Below are 19,865 nucleotides of genomic sequence, written 5' to 3' on the forward strand. Positions count from 1 at the left end.
GGGTGCTGTGTGTACAATATGGGGTGCTGTGTGTACAATATGGGTGCTGTGTGTACAATATGGGGTGCTGTGTGTACAATATGGGTGCTGTGTGTATAATATGGGGTGCTGTGTGTACAATATGGGGGGCTGTGTGTACAATATGGGGTGCTGTGTGTACAATATGGGGTGTTGTGTATACAATATGGGGTGCTGTGTGTACAATATGGGGTGCTGTGTGTACAATATGGGGTGCTGTGTGTACAATATGGGGGGCTGTGTGTACAATATGGGGGGCTGTGTGTACAATATGGGGTGCTGTGTGTACAATATGGAGTGCTGTGTGTACAATATGGGGTGCTGTGTGTACAATATGGGGTGCTGTGTGTACAATATGGGGGGCTGTGTGTACAATATGGGGGGCTGTGTGTACAATATGGGGGGCTGTGTGTACAATATGGGGTGCTGTGTGTACAATATGGGGGCGCTGTGTGTACAATATGGGGTGCTGTGTGTACAATATGGGGTGCTGTGTGTACAATATGGGGGGCTGTGTGTACAATATGGGGTGCTGTGTGTACAATATGGGGGGCTGTGTGTACAATATGGGGGTGCTGTGTGTACAATATGGGGGGCTGTGTGTACAATATGGAGTGCTGTGTGTACAATATGGGGTGCTGTGTGTACAATATGGGGTGCTGTGTGTACAATATGGGGGGCTGTGTGTACAATATGGGGGGCTGTGTGTACAATATGGAGTGCTGTGTGTACAATATGGGGTGCTGTGTGTATAATATGGGGTGCTGTGTGTACAATATGGGGTGCTGTGTGTACAATATGGGGTGCTGTGTGTACAATATGGGGTGCTGTGTGTACAATATGGGGTGCTGTGTGTACAATATGGGGTGCTGTGTGTACAATATGGGGGGCTGTGTGTATAATATGGGGGGCTGTGTGTATAATATGGGGGGCTGTGTGTACAATATGGGGGGCTGTGTGTACAATATGGGGGGCTGTGTGTACAATATGGGGGGCTGTGTGTACAATATGGGGGGCTGTGTGTACAATATGGGGTGCTGTGTGTACAATATGGGGTGCTGTGTGTACAATATGGGGGGCTGTGTGTACAATATGGAGTGCTGTGTGTACAATATGAGGGGCTGTGTGTACAATATGAGGTGCTGTGTGAACAATATGGGGTGCTGTGTGTACAATATGGGGAGCTGTGTGTACAATATGGGGGGCTGTGTGTACAATATGAGGTGCTGTGTGTACAATATGGGGGTGCTGTGTGTACAATATGGGGGGCTGTGTGTACAATATGGGGGGCTGTGTGTACAATATGAGGTGCTGTGTGTACAATATGGGGTGCTGTGTGTACAATATGGGGTGCTGTGTGTACAATATGGGGTGTTGTGTGTACAATATGGGGGCTGTGTGTACAATATGGGGAGCTGTGTGTACAATATGGGGGGCTGTGTGTACAATATGGGGGGCTGTGTGTACAATATGGGGGGCTGTGTGTACAATATGGGGGGCTGTGTGTACAATATGGGGAGCTGTGTGTACAATATGGGGAGCTGTGTGTACAATATGGGGGTGCTGTGTGTACAATATGGGGGTGCTGTGTGTACAATATGGGGGTGCTGTGTGTACAATATGGGGGGCTGTGTGTACAATATGGGGTGCTGTGTGTACAATATGGGGTGCTGTGTGTACAATATGGGGTGCTGTGTGTACAATATGGGGGGCTGTGTGTACAATATGGGGGGCTGTGTGTACAATATGGGAGTGCTGTGTGTATAATATGGGAGTGCTGTGTGTACAATATGGGAGTGCTGTGTGTACAATATGGGGGGCTGTGTGTACAATATGGGGGGCTGTGTGTACAATATGAGGTGCTGTGTGTACAATATGGGGTGCTGTGTGTATAATATGGGGTGCTGTGTGTACAATATGGGGTGCTGTGTGTACAATATGGGGTGCTGTGTGTACAATATGGGGTGCTGTGTGTACAATATGGGGGGCTGTGTGTACAATATGGGGTGCTGTGTGTACAATATGGGGGACTGTGTGTACAATATGGGGGGCTGTGTGTACATTAATGAGGAAAGAAAATCAACTTAAATGATTTTAGCAAATGGCTGCAATATAACAAAGAGTGAAAAATTGAAGGGGTTCTGAATACTTTCCGCCTCCCACTGTACCTTCAAAGCAAAGGCACTTCTGAACACCTGCATAGATTTGAGGGTTTTACAGACACCCCCAATGGTGATTCCATCCATAAAACTTGTGTCTCAACCTTACTGGTGGAGTTTTGATATAATGCATTTTGGTTACGCCGGGGTCATTGGACGAATGTCACGAGCATTCGCCTACCCCTCACAAATTCTATCAGTGCTTTGCCTGACACGTTGATCTCCAATGATTTACAGCTCCATCTAGTGGCCATAATATACATCATTTCATGAAATACCTCAATCAAGCAAATACTGCGCTATGGCCACTAGATGGAGCTGACGATCATAGAAAATGAACGTATTAGGCAAAATACAGGCAACATTCATGCGCTCTAGGTGAATGCTTGTGGCATTCGTCCAACTAATTTTTTTTTTTTATACATAGAACCCACAGTGTCACATCTCTGTCATAATGACATCATAATGTATTATTGTCTCCACAGTGGCAGAACAAGTCCTGACCCTGACACACCTACTGGAGATAAGAGGGCTCACCTTCCGGCTTGAAGTCAGCCGCCCACAACACCAGAGGACCCAGGTAAGTGCTGTATTCTCATAGATCACCAGGTCATGATTGAGGAACAAGATACAGGATTAAGCTGCGTGATTGGTTCGGTGAGGAGTGGCAGAGTTTGAGTCCGTGGCTCCACTCATGACTGCCCAATCACACACCTATCATGAGTTGCCCTATAACCATGATCAGCAGCTAACTTGTCACTTGGTCACCACATTGCCGATGTAGGATTATGGAACCAGAGCTTGTCTCCCGTTGTTGATATGAAGGAGGTCACCTCCAATTTCCCTCTAATTGTCCCCCTTGATCCTCCTTGACAGTGGTAGACGTAGAAGAGCCAGCGGCCTGAGTTTTTTGAACACCTGACTTTACACCAGGGCCGGAACTACTAGGGTATACTGCCTCCTAGGGTGCTGGATTACCTACTCTCTACCACAAGGATGTAGATAAGGGGGGGGGGCAGGGGGGTCTGGACCCCCCCAGAGCACCCTGCCCAAATGCCCAGTTTGTCCCTGCTGCCGCACTTCTCCGCCTCAGCAATCAGATCTGTTAGAGAATATAGCCTGAGCAGCAGAAGTGTGGTCACCAGACTCCTCCCCTCCTCCGTTCTTGCCCTCCTCCTTCTCTGAAAGTTGGGTCCTGGGGGGTCAAGCACATGATTGTTTGCTAGGACATCGGCGGTCCTAGCATACAATCACATGCTTGCCCCAACATTCCGAGAAGGAGGGTGACCTACCCATCAGACCTACCCGGCCAGGGCATGACCTCTCTGCAAGCAGGAACAAGGGACAGAGGGTGGCCACCGCACAGATGTTCCAGGCTGACCAGGGGCATTGAGGGACTCGGGGTAAGCTGAATATCCTGCTGGTGGTACCTGTAAAAATGTCTTCCTACCTCACCTCCCACCACCTCACCTACCCCTCCCACTGCCTTACCCACCCCTCGTAATGCCTCACCTACCCCCCCCCCCCCCATACTGCCTCACCTACCTTTCATCCCCCTTATTATGGGGGGGTTGCAAGTAACTGGTCTTGCTGTGGGTGCAAAATAGTAGAGCACTGGCCCTGATTCACACCTAAAGTGAGCTGGTTGGACATCCCATTCCAAAACCACGGCCATCAATATGGAGTTGCCCCCTTTGTGGCTATAACAACATCCTCCATTCTTACACTGTAGGGCTTTCCTTTAAATTTTAGATGGTGCCTGTGGAATTTTGTGCCTATTTGAGGTCAGGTATTGATGAAAAGACCTGGCTCATGTGTTGGGCCTTGCTCTGAGCGCCAAAAAAGAGACCAGACTCACAATCGGCATTCCAGTTCATCCCAAATGTGTTCAGTAGGGTTGAGGTCAGGTCTCTATGCAGGACAATGGAGTTCCTCCACACCAAACTGGTCACACCATGGAACAGAAAAGGGTCTTCACCAAACTGTTGCCATAAGATTGAATTGTTGGACATTCTAGTCCAAAACCATGACCAATATTATGGAGTTGCCCCCTTTTATGGCTATAACGTCTTCTTCTCTTCTGAGAAGGCTTTCCATAAGATTTTGGAGGGTGTCTGTGGGGATTAGTGCCCATTTGTGAGGTCAGGTACTGTTGTTGGATGAGAAGATCTGGCTCACATGTTGGTCGCCAAAAGAACAGACTTGGCTCACCATCGGTATTCCAGGTCATCCAAAAGATTTTCAGTAGGGTTGAGGTCAGGGCTCTGTGCAGGACATTCGAGTTCCTCCACACCAAGCTGGTCAAGCCATATCTTTATGGAAACGGAACCACTCTTCTTTTGAAGTGTGTCTATGGGACTTTTTGTTCCCATTAAGCCAAAAGAATATTTGTGAGGTCAGGTTCTGATGTTGGATGAGAAGACCCGACTCACATGTTGAACTTCACGTTGGGCACCAAAAAACAGGCTTGGCTCACCATTGATATTCCAATTCATCCCAAAGGTGTTCAGTAGGGATGAGGTCAGGACTCTGTGCAGGACACTTGAGTTCCTCCACACCAAACTGGTCAAACCATGTCTTTTATGGCTTTGTACACAGGGGACAGTCATGCTGGAACAGAAAAGGGTCTTCACCAAACCGGTACCGCAGGGTTGGAAGAGCACAATTATCTACAATGTCTTTGTATGGTGGAGTATTACCAGGACTCCTTCACTGGAGACACCTGAACGCCATCATTTGGAGAGGGGTCTGCATTATTTTGGCCATATAGTAGGTGTGGCGGTCAGGTGTGCACAAACCTTTGACCATGTAGTTTACATTTGCATATAAAAAAAATGATACTTTCCCTTAAATTCCCCTAATCCAAACACTTACCTAGTGCATGCTTACCAACATTTCAGTCCCAACACCGTTAACCCCACCCACAATCTGCTTATGGACCACCCAGTTACTGTATGGTCTGTCCAGACCCCACCCACTTACAGGGGTGACCTGCCAAAACCCAGCCTCTACTCATGAGGGGACCGCCCACCAAGGCCCCCAATTGCTATAATGAGCACCCTTTTGAATTACTGCTCTTGCACAGTATCTCAAACTGAGATGACTCTGTGATTCCGGGACACAGCCCGGGACACAGCATCTTCGGGACTGAGGTTCAATGGAGCAGGACTGTCCCACAAAATCAAGGAACGTTGATATCTTTGCTAATGTACTCCCGTAGCTAAACATCTTCTGAGACTTGTGGAAGCTGTGCTGAATCCTCACCAAATACGATGAGGACTACTGATGTGGCAACAATCTAATTAGACAGTCCATGTCTGCTCAGGGGATAAAGATCGGAAACTCAGAGTATAATGGCGGTCCACCAGCCGACGCACCAAGGACAGGAAATCCCATCATCCTTTATGACAGTTTTATCATCTGTTAGGCTGAGGTGGTCGTATGACGTGTTCTGTAGTCCTCTCCAAGGGTGACAACTCTGCTGCTCTTCTATGCAGTATGAGTGAGCGTTGTCACCATAAGACAGGAAGTGTGATGCTGGCAGGATCACCGGGTGAAAATAAAGCTTGTTAAAAAAAAAAAAAAAAAAAAACGAATGCAGCTCCCCTATCTAAGGACTATTCAGGTCAAATATATTACATTTCTGTTCCTGGGTTTAGATAGCCTTTAATTCATTTTTGTATTCATTTAAGACCTGCAATACTTGTTTTAATTCAGTCGTTATTATTACTTAAAATATGACCACACACAGGCTGAAAATGTATTCTATTATTGCATTTTTTCTCTTACCTGACCATCCCTGTTTAATTCAATGACATAAGTAAGAGAACAGAAGGGGGTGCAGGAGGGGTTGAGGGAAGTCCCAAGACTTCTTTTTTTTTTTTTTTTTTTTTTTTTTTTTAGTGCAGGGAACATGAAACCTATTACCGAATATAAAGTAAACCTATGCTGACTCCAGTAGCACATTCCAGCATGATTTAGTTTAAATAGTCATGTGAACCTCAAAGGGGAGGAGCTTGTACACAAGGGAATAATCCTTCGGGTGTGCCTCGGCAATCTAAAATCTGCATACGGCCCCAAGAAAATGGAAGTAAGTGAGCGCAGAGCAGTGGTCTCTAAACTGCGGCCCCGGGGCCAGATACGGCCCTTTGCTTGCCTTTATCCGGCCCTTGGGGCACTGTTCCATTCACTGATGCGAGACACACAATCCTCCCACTGACACCAACTATGTGGCACCATTCTTCCAACTGACACCAATGATGGGGTACTATTCTTTCAACTGTTACCATTTATGGGGTACTATTCTTCCAACTGACACCAATGATGGGGTACTATTCTTCTAACCGTCACCTATGATGGGGTACTATTCGTCCTACTGACACCAATGATGGGGTACTATTCTTCTAACCGTCACCTATGATGGGGTACTATTCGTCCTACTGACACCAATGATGGGGTACTATTCTTCTAACCCTCACCAATGATGGGGTACTATTCTTCCAACTGACACCAATGATGGGGTACTCTTCTTCTAACCCTCACCAATGATGGGGTACTATTCTTCTAACCCTCACCAATGATGGGGTACTATTCTTCTAACTGACACCAATGATGGGGTACTCTTCTTCTAACCCTCACCAATGATGGGGTACTATTCTTCCAACTGTCACCAATGATGGGGTACTATACCTCCCAGTACCAATAATTGGGTACTACTCGGTGCCATCTGGCAGCTCAAGCTGCATTTTATGTGATCCTGTTTATCTGGGATTGGACGCACCTGACTACACTCTGGACGGTCGCCAAATTGGCCAACCATCCATGGATATCTAGTCAGCTTGACCTTTTTCTGTATAGATTTTGCCATCTATCCCTTTTTAGGGCCCTGTCTGGTCAGTTCGGCCCTAATCTGCTGCCCCCAGTGGTACTTTTGGGTAAACACAGGCGGCAACTTACCTACTTGTTCTTATATCCCCTGGGGCTAGCTTTGTGGAGCAGCTTCTATCTATCTATCTATCTATATATATATATATATATATATATATATATATATATATATATATATATATATATATATATATATATATATATATATATATATATATATATATAATATAATCTCAGCATCAATTAAGAAAGTCAAACAATCTGGAAATTAGTTAACTGCTTGCCGACCGCCGCACACAGATGTACGTTGGCAGAATAGCACAGGCAGGCACATGGGCGTACAGGTACGTCCCTTTAAATTTGCCGCCTATCAGGAGCATGCCCGTGGGTCCCGGGAACTCTGTTCGCCGGCGGCCTGCGATTGCGGTGGGGAGAGGTAGAATGGGGAGGTGCCTATGTAAACAAGGCATTTCCCCGTTCTGCCTTGTGTCATGACGGAGATCTACTGCTCCCTGTGATCGGGCACAGTGATCAATGTCATGTCAGTGGTAGCCCATCCCCCCCCCACACAGTTAGAATCACTCCCTACTTAACCCCTTGATCGCCCCCTAGTGTTTAACCCCTGTGACATTTACACAGTAACCAGTGCATTTTTATAGCACTGATCGCTGTATAAATGATAATGGTCCCAAAATAGTGTCAAAAGTGTCGCCATAATATTGCAGTCCCGCAGATCGCAGCCATTACTAATAAGAAGAAAAAAAATAATAAAAATGCCATAAATCTATCCCCTATTTTGTAGACACTATAACTTTTGTGCAAACCAATCAATATACGCTTATTGCGTTTTTTTTTTTTTTTTTACCAAAAATATGTAGAAGAATACGTATCGGACTAAACTGAGGGGAAAAAATAGTTTTTTTTTAATATATTTTTGGGGGGATATTTATTATTTATAGCAAAAAGTAAAAAATATTGCTTTTTTTTTCAAAATTGTTGCGCTTTTTTTTTTTTTTTTTGTTTATAGCGCAAAAAATAAAAACCGCAGAGGTGAATAAAATACCACCAAAAGAAAGCTCTATTTGTGGGGAAAAAAAGGACGTCAATTTTGTTTAGGTACAACGTCGCACGACCGCGCAATTGTCAGTTAAAATGACGCAGTGCCGAATTGCAAAAAGTGCTCTGGTCAGGAAGTGGGTAAAATCTTCCGGGGTGCTGAAGTGGTTAATTAGTGAACCATTACATGAAACTCTGCTTTAAATACATAATATAATACAATCACAGAACCAAAAGGACAACGCCGGTAATGTCAGTGTTCTCACACCGTACAGGATATATCAATGAGGAATCCTAAAAATAAAATGAATCAAAGTATTATATGTATAAGAAATATAATGAAAATAATAATAAAAATATATATATAATGCAAACATGTAATAAAAAATGACTAGAACTGTATCACAATTAGGCCCCTTTCACACTGGGGCGGTTTGCAGGCGTTATTGCGCTAAAAATACTGCCTGCAAACCGCCCCTAAACAGCCTCCGCTGTTTGTTCAGTGTGAAAGCCCGAGGGCTTTCACACTGAAGCGGTGCGCAGGCAGGGTGGTGAAAAAAGTCCTGCAAACCACTTTTTTGGAGCGGTGAAGGAGCGGTGTATTCACCGCTCCTGCCCATTGAAATCAATGGGACAGCGCGGCTATACCGCGGCAATACCGCGGCTATAGCCGCGCTGTACGAGGGATTTTAACCCTTTTTCGGCCGCCAGCAGGGGTTAAAACCGCACCGCTAGCGGCCGAATGCCGCTGCAAGAACGACGGTACAGCAGCGCTAAAAATAGCGCTGTTGTACCGCCGACGCCCCCACCGCCCCAGTGTGAAAGGGGCCTTAGTGGTGTATGAATCCACCTGATCATATACGTTACAACATGTGACACATATCTACTGGAGCCAATACAAAATCATAAATCATTATACATAATCCTAAACCACTAAATTTATCAAAATTAGCCCAAAATATCAAAAATATCTGTTGAAAGAAATAAATACAGATCGAAATCTGAATTTAACCCCTTCGGTTGGAGGGTATCAAGCCGATGTATCCCATTCACCTCTCGTTTTCTCAACTCCAATTCCCTGTTGCCCCCCCCCCCCCCCTGTCTGTTCTTAGATACACCATCTATTACCAGGAATCTAAGATGTGATACTGTGTGTCCTTTTTCCATAAAGTGTCTAGCGAATGGAAGCTTGTCCAACTTCTCTCTAATAGAGTATTTGTGTCTCGCTATGTGATCTTTTATTTTCTGTGTGGTCTCTCCTCCATAAAGGAGACCACAAGGGCACTTGATGATATATAAAACATAGGAGGATTGGCGGGTATAGTCGTCTTTTATGGATATATCATAACCTTTTTTGGGGATGAGAAAAACTTTTGCCTTTAATCGTACTTGTGCACTGTGTACAACAGAGGCAGGAGAATGATCCCTTATTTATGGGACCTAAAAATGTCACACATGTGGTGGGGTACGGAGTATTGGTCAGATTTTACTAATTTTATCATGAATAGTCCTCCCACAATGATATGAAGGTAGGGGAGGATTATAAAACTCAGGAACTGACTGATATTGCTATTTAAAATAGACCAGTGTTTTTATAAGGGATCATCCCCCCCCTCTGTTGTACACAGTGCACAAGTACGATTAGGCAAACGTTTTTCTCCTCCTCAAAAAGGTTATGATATATCCATAAAAGAGGACTATACCTGCCAATCCTCCTATGTTACATTCTCTATCTCTATAATCTCTATCTCTATCATCTCTATCTCTATCTCTATCATCTCTATCTCTATAATCTCTATCTCTATCATCTCCATCTCTATCTCTATCATCTCTATCTCTATCATCTCTATCTCTATCATCTCTATCTCTATCTCTATCATCTCTATCATCTCTATCTCTATCTCTATCATCTCTATCTCTATCATCTCTATCTCTATCTCTATCATCTCCATCTCTATCTCTATCTCTATCATCTCTATCTCTATCTCTATCATCTCTATCTCTATCTCTATCATCTCCATCTCTATCTCTATCTCTATCATCTCCATCTCTATCTCTATCATCTCCATCTCTATCTCTATCATCTCTATCTCTATCATCTCCATCTCTATCATCTCTATCTCTATCTCTATCTCTATCTCTATCTCTATCATCTCCATCTCTATCTCTATCTCTATCATCTCTATCTCTATCTCTATCATCTCCATCTCTATCTCTATCATCTCCATCTCTATCTCTATCATCTCCATCTCTATCTCTATCATCTCCATCTCTATCTCTATCATCTCCATCTCTATCTCTATCATCTCCATCTCTATCTCTATCATCTCTATCTCTATCATCTCCATCTCTATCATCTCTATCTCTATCTCTATCTCTATCTCTATCTCTATCTCTATCATCTCCATCTCTATCTCTATCTCTATCATCTCCATCTCTATCATCTCCATCTCTATCTCTATCATCTCCATCTCTATCTCTATCATCTCTATCTCTATCTCTATCATCTCCATCTCTATCTCTATCATCTCCATCTCTATCTCTATCATCTCTATCTCTATCATCTCCATCTCCATCTCTATCTCTATCATCTCCATCTCCATCTCTATCATCTCCATCTCTATCATCTCCATCTCCATCTCTATCTCTATCTCTATCATCTCTATCTCTATCATCTCCATCTCCATCTCTATCATCTCCATCTCTATCTCTATCATCTCCATCTCCATCTCTATCTCTATCTCTATCATCTCTATCTCTATCATCTCCATCTCCATCTCTATCTCTATCATCTCCATCTCTATCTCTATCATCTCTATCATCTCCATCTCTATCATTTCTATCTCTATCTCTATCTCTATCATCTCTATCTCTATCATCTCTATCTCTATCATCTCTATCTCTGTCATCTCTATCTCTATCATCTCTATCTCTGTCATCTCTATCTCTGTCATCTCTATCTCTGTCATCTCTATCTCTGTCATCTCTATCTCTGTCATCTCTATCTCTGTCATCTCTATCTCTGTCATCTCTATCTCTGTCATCTCTATCTCTGTCATCTCTATCTCTGTCATCTCTATCTCTATCATCTCTATCTCTATCATCTCCATCTCTATCTCTATCATCTCCATCTCCATCTCCATCTCTATCTCTATCATCTCCATCTCCATCTCTATCATCTCCATCTCTATCATCTCCATCTCCATCTCTATCTCTATCTCTATCATCTCTATCTCTATCATCTCCATCTCCATCTCTATCTCTATCATCTCCATCTCTATCTTTATCATCTCTATCATCTCCATCTCTATCATTTCTATCTCTATCTCTATCTCTATCTCTGTCATCTCTATCTCTGTCATCTCTATCTCTGTCATCTCTATCTCTGTCATCTCTATCTCTATCATCTCTATCTCTGTCATCTCTATCTATCTCTATCATCAAGTGCCCTTGTGGTCTCCTTTATGGAGGAGAGACCACACAGAAAATAAAAGATCGCATAGCGAGACACAAATACTCTATTAGAGAGAAGTTGGACAAGCTTCCATTCGCTAGACACTTTATGGAAAAAGGACACACAGTATCACATCTTAGATTCCTGGTAATAGATGGTGTATCTAAGAACAGACTGGGAGGCAACAGGGAATTGGAGTTGAGAAAACGAGAGGTGAATGGGATACATCGGCTTGATACCCTCCAACCGAAGGGGTTAAATTCAGATTTCGATCTGTATTTATTTCTTTCAACAGATATTTTTGATATTTTGGGCTAATTTTGATAAATTTAGTGGTTTAGGATTATGTATAATGATTTATGATTTTGTATTGGCTTCAGTAGATATGTGTCACATGTTGTAACGTATATGATCAGGTGGATTCATACACCACTAATTGTGATACAGTTCTAGAAATTTTTTATTACATTTTTTTTATTATTAATTTCATTATATATATTTTTTATTATTATTTTCATTATATTTCTTATGCATATAATACTTTGATTCATTTTATTTTTAGGATTCCTCATTGATCTATCCTGTACGGTGTGAGAACCCTGACATTACCATTGTCCTTTTGGTTCTGTGATTGTATTATATTATGTATTTAAAGCAGAGTTTTATGCAATGGTTCACTAATTAACTAATTGATTCCAGATTGTTTGACTTTCTTAATTGATGATGAGCTATATATTCTACCATGTATGTGATCATTTATAGGCATAGGAAGGGATCTGTATTAGCCCGAAACTGTCACCATAACGGCCTTATCTTGTTGTCTCTTTTGACAAACTTTCATTAAAAATAATTATTGTGCAGCAATCCCCCTCAATTTTACATATAATGCCGACCCGAATATAAGCCGAGGCACCTAATTTTACCACAAAAAACTGGGAGAAAACTCAAAGACTCGAGTATAAGACGAGGGTGAGAAATGCGCAGCTTCTGTAAGTGGAAAAGAGGGTCAACAATGCCCATTTGCAGCCTCACTGTGCCCATTTGCAGCCTCACTGTGCCCATTTGCAGCCTCACTGTGCCCATTTGCAGCCATAGGTCCCCCAAATAGGGTTCCTGGATGCCCCCTAGCTGCAGCCAAAATTTGGGGTCTCTGGACCCAAAGAGTCCCGAAATGACATTGCCGCAGATGGACATAGTTGACCGAATTTGGGGCCCCGTATCTCGGGGCCACTTGGTGCTAGAAACCCCAAATTTGATGTGCAAACCCAGTGGAACTAGCACTACAACAAGTACAACAAGAACTAGCACCAAGTGGCCCCAAGATACGGAGCCCCAAAGTCGGTTCGGAAAATGTCAAGCACTTTTCTGCAGCAGAGAATGACATTTTCTGAACTGAATTTGGGGCCCTGTATCTCGGGGCCACTTGGTGCTAGGAACCCCAGCTTTGGATATGTTGTAGTGCTAGTTCCACTGGGTTTACACACCACAATTGGGGTTCCTAGCATCAAGCGGCCCCGAGATACGGGGCCCCAAATTTGGTTTGGAAAATATCATTCTTTGCTGCAGAAAAGTGCTGGACTCGAGTATAAGCCGAGGGGGGCATTTTCAGCACCAAAAAAAGTGCTGAAAAACTATATATATATATATATATATATATATATATATATATATATATATATATATATATATATATATATATATATATATATATATATATTACTATGCGAGCATCCCTGATGAAGAATGTAGGTAAATTTGAAGTCTCGAAACGCGTCGGGTTGTCTCACTCCTCAGTTATCATATAGAGGTTCTCCTCATACCAACGTGCTGTTTGAGTGCCCACTTATTTGAGCCCTACCCCCCTTTCCCCTTCTTAGACAATTTTACTCTGGTGTTTTAAGTAGAATTTGAACTTTTATATATCTGTGGTCACTTGTCTGCATTGCCCATAATAGTCCTGTACTTTTGGAGGGTCTCTTGCTCTATGTCTATTGTGATGATGGCATTCTCACAGCTCCCCACCATATATTTCTCTATTCCTCCCACTGACACCAATGATGAGCCACTATTCCTCCCACTGACACCAATGATGGGGCACTATTCCTCCCACTGACACCAATGATGGGGCACTATTCCTCCCACTGACACCAGTGATGAGCCACTATTCCGCCCACTGACACCAATGATGGGACACTATTCCTCCCACTGACACCAATGATGGGGCACTATTCCTCCCACTGACACCAATGATGGGGCACTATTCCTCCCACTGACACCAATGATGGGACACTATTCCTCCCACTGACACCAGTGATGAGCCACTATTCCGCCCACTGACACCAATGATGGGGCACTATTCCGCCCACTGACACCGATGATGGGGCACTATTCCGCCCACTGACACCGATGATGGGGCACTATTTCTCCCACTGACACCAATGATGGGGCACTATTCCTCCCACTGACACCAATGATGGGGCACTATTCCTCCCACTGACACCAATGATGGGGCACTATTCCTCCCACTGACACCAATGATGGGGCACTATTCCTCCCACTGACACCAATGATGGGGCACTATTCCTCCACTGACACCAATGATGGGGCACTATTCCTCCCACTGACACCAGTGATGAGCCACTATTCCGCCCACTGACACCAATGATGGGACACTATTCCTCCCACTGACACCAGTGATGAGCCACTATTCCGCCCACTGACACCAATGATGGGGCACTATTCCGCCCACTGACACCGATGATGGGGCACTATTTCTCCCACTGACACCAATGATGGGGCACTATTCCTCCCACTGACACCAATGATGGGGCACTATTCCTCCCACTGACACCAATGATGGGGCACTATTCCTCCCACTGACACCAGTGATGAGCCACTATTCCTCCCACTGACACCAATGATGGGGCACTATTCCTCCCACTGACACCAATGATGGGGCACTATTCCTCCCACTGACACCAGTGATGAGCCACTATTCCGCCCACTGACACCAATGATGGGGCACTATTCCGCCCACTGACACCAATGATGGGGCACTATTCCGCCCACTGACACCGATGATGGGGCACTATTCCGCCCACTGACACCAATGATGGGGCACTATTCCGCCCACTGACACCAATGATGGGGCACTATTTCTCCCACTGACACCAATGATGGGGCACTATTTCTCCCACTGACACCAATGATGGGGCACTATTTCTCCCACTGACACCAATGATGGGGCACTATTTCTCCCACTGACACCAATGATGGGGCACTATTTCTCCCACTGACACCAATGATGGGGCACTATTTTTCCCACTGACACCAATGATGGGGCACTATTTCTCCCACTGACACCAATGATGGGGTACTATTTCCTCCCACTGACACCAATGATGGGGCACTATTTCCTCCCACTGACACCAATAATGGGGTACTATTTCCTTCCACTGATACCAATAATGGGGTACTATTTCCTTCCATTGACACCTACATCCAGCCCCCTTAATCTTTGAAGGACAGTAGACTGGCCCTTTGTTTATAAAGTTTGAAAACCCCTGGCTTAGAGTAAGGAAAGGTCGGGGGGGGGGGGGGTGTCATAAGTGTGGAAATGTTCACTAGCAATCCAGAGAGCAGGAAGGAGGCGGGGCAGTGGCACAATTTTAAAGGATATAAAAATTGATATCCGAAATACAACCATATAGAGGAGAAGGATGGGGGGCCACATATGTTTTACAGATATTTCAGCTGATCCTGTGCCTGTGCTTAAACAATGTTTTTAGCTATTTAGTTCTAAGTGTAATGTTTTTTTTTTTTGCAGTTCTCCATGCCCATCACGACCAACCTGAGCCTGGAGTACTTTGTTAACGTCGAAGAGGTCATGGCGGTTCTTGGGAAACATGGCCTTAAAGTTTGTGGGGTGGAAAATTGTTATATTTCCATTGAAGGGGATTTCCAGGATCTGAGTCGATGCCGTGATGAACTTTACAAGATTATGAGCAATTCTTCCCATCATGTGGAGAATCGAATGTCCCGTAAGGACCGGTATCACGCCGCGGAGTACAGTTCAGACACGCATCATGTCTCTAGAGAAGAATCTGGTAAACAAAGTCCAATAAAGAGTTTGCCTGGCAAGTCCATATGTAAAACCTCTAATCGAACCCCCTCACCTAGGAGGACAAAAATAACACCTGAGCTTCTACCAGCTGAGAATGATGGTTATAGTTCTACAGGAGATGGGAGCAGAGCACCCTACATAAAACCATCTTTAAGATCAAATAGCTCCAGCCAAAGAAGACCCAAGGACACATCTTCAAATGACTCAACCTCCATCAAAAAACGCCCCAACATTGCAGCGAATTTTCATCCCGCGCTACCTACAGATGGGGACAGAAGAACAGGCAAAAACTCTCCACTACCCAGTAATGGAAAACCAGCTGATAGCTCAGAATTAGCCAGTCACATGGCATTAACAGGTACACAATTTAAAGAAGATTTGCCTGACTCCAGACAATTGAAGCACACTTTTGCAGCTGAGTCCAGCTCCAGTCAAAGTAAACCCAAAGACACCATTGCAGATAGATTCAACGACAACCAAAAATATCCCAACAGCACCATCGGAGATGGATCTGACTTCAACCCTGGGCAACCCAAGAACACATCTACAGATGAATTAAATTCAAACCCAAAACATTCCAATAGCACCATCGAAGGTAGCACCAAATTCAACTCTGGACAACTGAAGAACACATCTATAGATGAATTAATGTCAAACCGAAATCATTCCAAGAGCACCATCGGAGATGGCACCAAATTCAGCTCTGGACAACCCAAGAATACATCTATAGATGAATTCAACTCAAACCCAAAACATTCCAAGAGCACCAAAGGAGATAGCACCAAATTCAACTCTGGTCAACCCAAGAACACATCTACAGATGAATTCAACTCAAGCCCAAATCATTCCAAGAGCACCAAAGGAGATAGCACCAAATTCAACTCTGGTCAACTCAAGAACACATCTACAGATGAAATAAACTCAAATACAAGTCATTACAAAAGCACCATCGGAGATGGCACCAAATTCAGCTCTGAGCAACCGAAGAACACATCTATAGATGAATTAAGCTCCAGTACAAATCATTCCAAGAGCACCATCAGGGATAGCACCAAATTCAACTCTGGACAACCCAAGAACACTTCTACAGATGAATTAAACTCAAACCCAAAACATTCCAAGAGCACCCTTGGAAATTTCAAGCCTGGAAAACCCCAAAACGCCTCTCCAGGTGAATTTCATTTAAACCCGAGAAACCTGGAGGACTTGACTGCAAGGTCATCTAATCGCTCATCCCCCATGTCAGCCGGATGGTCATCTTTAAGCTCTCCCACTGGTAATTCATTAACAGCAATTAATCCCAAAAATCTGGACGAAAGCTCTCTTTCTACAGAGTTATTTGTGGATCCAGCAGTTCACACCTACGTAAGTGTATTCATGAAAGACACAATCAATGATATTCTGGGTCCGCCTGATGCGGAAATTAAAACAGAGACCGGTGAGGGGTTTAACAGGGTTATCCTGACATCCAAATCCCCCCATCTGTCCCAGCTCTTTTACAAAGCCGCTCGTGAAATTTCAGACATCTTTATAAAATGCCAACATCTTCTCCGGTGTCAAAGCATTGTGCTGTCTAATATTTCCGCTGATATGACCAAAAAACTACAGTCATATCTCTTTCGTTGTGACATCTGGTCATCGGCTAATGAAGAGAGGCTACAAATGATTGGCCCATCCGAAGTCATCACTAGGTTCATGGAGAAATGGACATCAGGTGGGTTTGACTTTTTACAAGGTGTTTCTCCAGCTTCCTCTCGCCCCCCGGTGGTCGGAATGGACAATGTACACCAATCCACAACTCACAGCCATAATGTGACACATGATGTCCACAGCCAGAGGGCGAGACCGAGGGAGCGCAGTGAAGAGTCTGGGACCAGAGGAGGAACCAGAAGGCCGGATTCAACCAGTCGTAGCAAGACCCCGTCTAATAAACACTGGAAATGAGGTTTTTTTTTATACACCGACTTACTATTAACTGACATTATTGGTATGACTCCAGCCAGAACTTTTTTTTAGTATAAAGAGGGTATTTTTGCTGTTTTTGTAGCCAATGGGGAGCTTTTCTATTACCTCCAGGAGGTTTGTTGAGGCAGGAAATATGAAAAACAGGGGCCCAGACAGACAATGTCGTGGGGAAGGACGGGAACATCTATTGGCTGTATGTGTCTCAGTTGAGGGGCTCTCTCCACTTCCTGATTGGCCACAAGGACAGGAAATGAGATCAAATCTCCCCAAAAGGGATACAGACGCCAGTGAAATACTAACAGGGGTTATACGTTTTTCCCAACTCCAACCAAAAATAAGTTTTGGGTGGAAGCTGGGCTTTAAAGGAACCTTATGCTGAGACAAAGTCAACAGCTTCCATTGCTGACCACCTGCCATATTGATGTCCTGGTTTCACTGACATGGGTTATAGACTCCTAGGCATCATCATTACTCTTTGCCTGTATATGGTGAGTGTTGTGCAGAAGCAACATTGTGAATGATAGACCAGCAGTTTATTTTATTTTTTTCACAAATTCCCTCATTTTCGAGAATGTAGGGACCACTATATCTCCATGAAGCCCTTTCACCTGTATTGACCATTGGGCATTCCAGAGAAGCCTCCTCTCATAAGGCTAGGCTCACATTTTTATGCTTTTTTTTTTCTACAACCTAAGTCTATGGGGCCAAAAATGCACCAAAAGAAGATCCTGCACCTTTTCCCAAGTCATACGGAACTGCGTTGCATAGGTGTTCATTGCCCCACATAGACGATAATGGGATTTCTCTTGTCATGCCTTTGGTATTCAGCAACCTTGGTTGGGGCAGTGCCGATGTTTTGGCACTTTCCCATTAGCTTTACGCAATCCCATTATTGGACTGATAGTCCAGTCGGTAATTTAGTGTAGGCCAAGTGTTTTTATGTTGCCTTTTTTTGGTTTTGTGTACATGTCAAGTTTTTAAGGAGGGACTTTTTTTTTCTATTTATTATGGGCTCCATCTAGTGGCCATAATGTGGTACTTTCTTGAAATAACACAATTAGGAAAATACCAGATTCTGGCCACTAGATGGAGCTGATGATCATAGAAAAAAGGATATGACATTTTACTCATATTGACACATTGTTTCTGTTTTTTTTGTGACTGCTGAGACATTCCTACAGCATTTTTTTTATAAATGGACCTCAGCATTTTTTTTTTTTTTTTTTATGGGGGGGGGGGGGGGGAGAGATTAAAACCGAAATAAAGTATCTTTTATTTTATGCAAACACTCAGAACTTGGAAGTTAAAAAATTGTGTGTGCATACAGACCTGCAAATCTGTGTTTACTTTTGCTTTGTCCATATTTTGTTATCCATTTCCATATTGCAGAGTCTGTTCCATGACCCCCCCCCAGCATTAGCGGGAGGTGATGAAGGTGTTCCTACCATCCGAAGGAAGTGAAGTCATTATTCTCTTACAGGAAGTTCTCTATAGGGAGGGACTAATTTTTAGTTTTTGCCTGTGTCTTGTCAGAAAGCCGCTACCCATCAGAATATGCAACTGAAGTAACGTTCCGTCGCGGCCATCTTGGTACACCCGCACTCATCCGCCAGTAAGCCTACAGTCAGAAGTCGCCAAGCGGACATCTTTTTACACCCATCGGAGTCTTCCATTTCACACCTTATTTTACCAGTAAACTCAGCTTATATCGTGAAATACAGGATTTGGAAGTCTGTGAACCTGGTTTGATGTTGAATTTTAAAAGCATTGGCAAGCCTGAGGATCTCACAGGTTTGCTAATTTGACAGAACACCGCTGATTTTAAAACTCAACATCAAAACTGTTTGACGGATTTCAAAATCCTGTATTTCACTATATAAGCTGAGTTTACTGGTAAAAATAAGTGTGAAATGCCAGACTCCGGTGGGTGTAAAAAAAGATGTCCGCCTGCCACCTTCTGCCTGTAGGCCTACAGCAGACGAGTCCAGGGTGTACCAAGATGGCCGCGACGGAACGTCACTTCCGTTGCATTTTCTGATGGGTAGCGGCTTTCTGATAGAACACCTGCAAAATAGGTTTGTAGTATGGTGGTCCTGTCCCCACCCTAATCCTTCCTCCCTCCTCCTCCTTTTATCATCTGCTTGTTACTTGTTTTATTAAATGCAGCTGTCCGTCCAATGAGAAGGGAGAACACAGGGCGGGA

The 19,865-nt window shown here is 43.9% G+C and overlaps 1 protein-coding gene across 1 annotated transcript in view; it reads left to right on the forward strand.

Annotated features, from left to right (window-relative positions):
• LOC141146124 (uncharacterized) overlaps window positions 1-17,650 on the forward strand; it is a gene marked incomplete at its 3' end in the record, with an annotated part of 74,496 nt that extends 56,846 nt beyond the window's left edge. Inside the window, 2 exon segments of the mRNA XM_073632877.1 lie at window positions 2,663-2,757; window positions 15,401-17,650. Of these exon segments, the coding sequence (XP_073488978.1) occupies window positions 2,663-2,757; window positions 15,401-17,641 (2,336 nt within the window).
• Window positions 17,651-19,865: the final 2,215 nt, after the last annotated feature.

The sequence above is a fragment of the Aquarana catesbeiana genome, linkage group LG05 (genome assembly GCF_042186555.1).
Source record: "Aquarana catesbeiana isolate 2022-GZ linkage group LG05, ASM4218655v1, whole genome shotgun sequence".
Classification (NCBI taxonomy): Eukaryota; Metazoa; Chordata; class Amphibia; order Anura; family Ranidae; genus Aquarana; species Aquarana catesbeiana.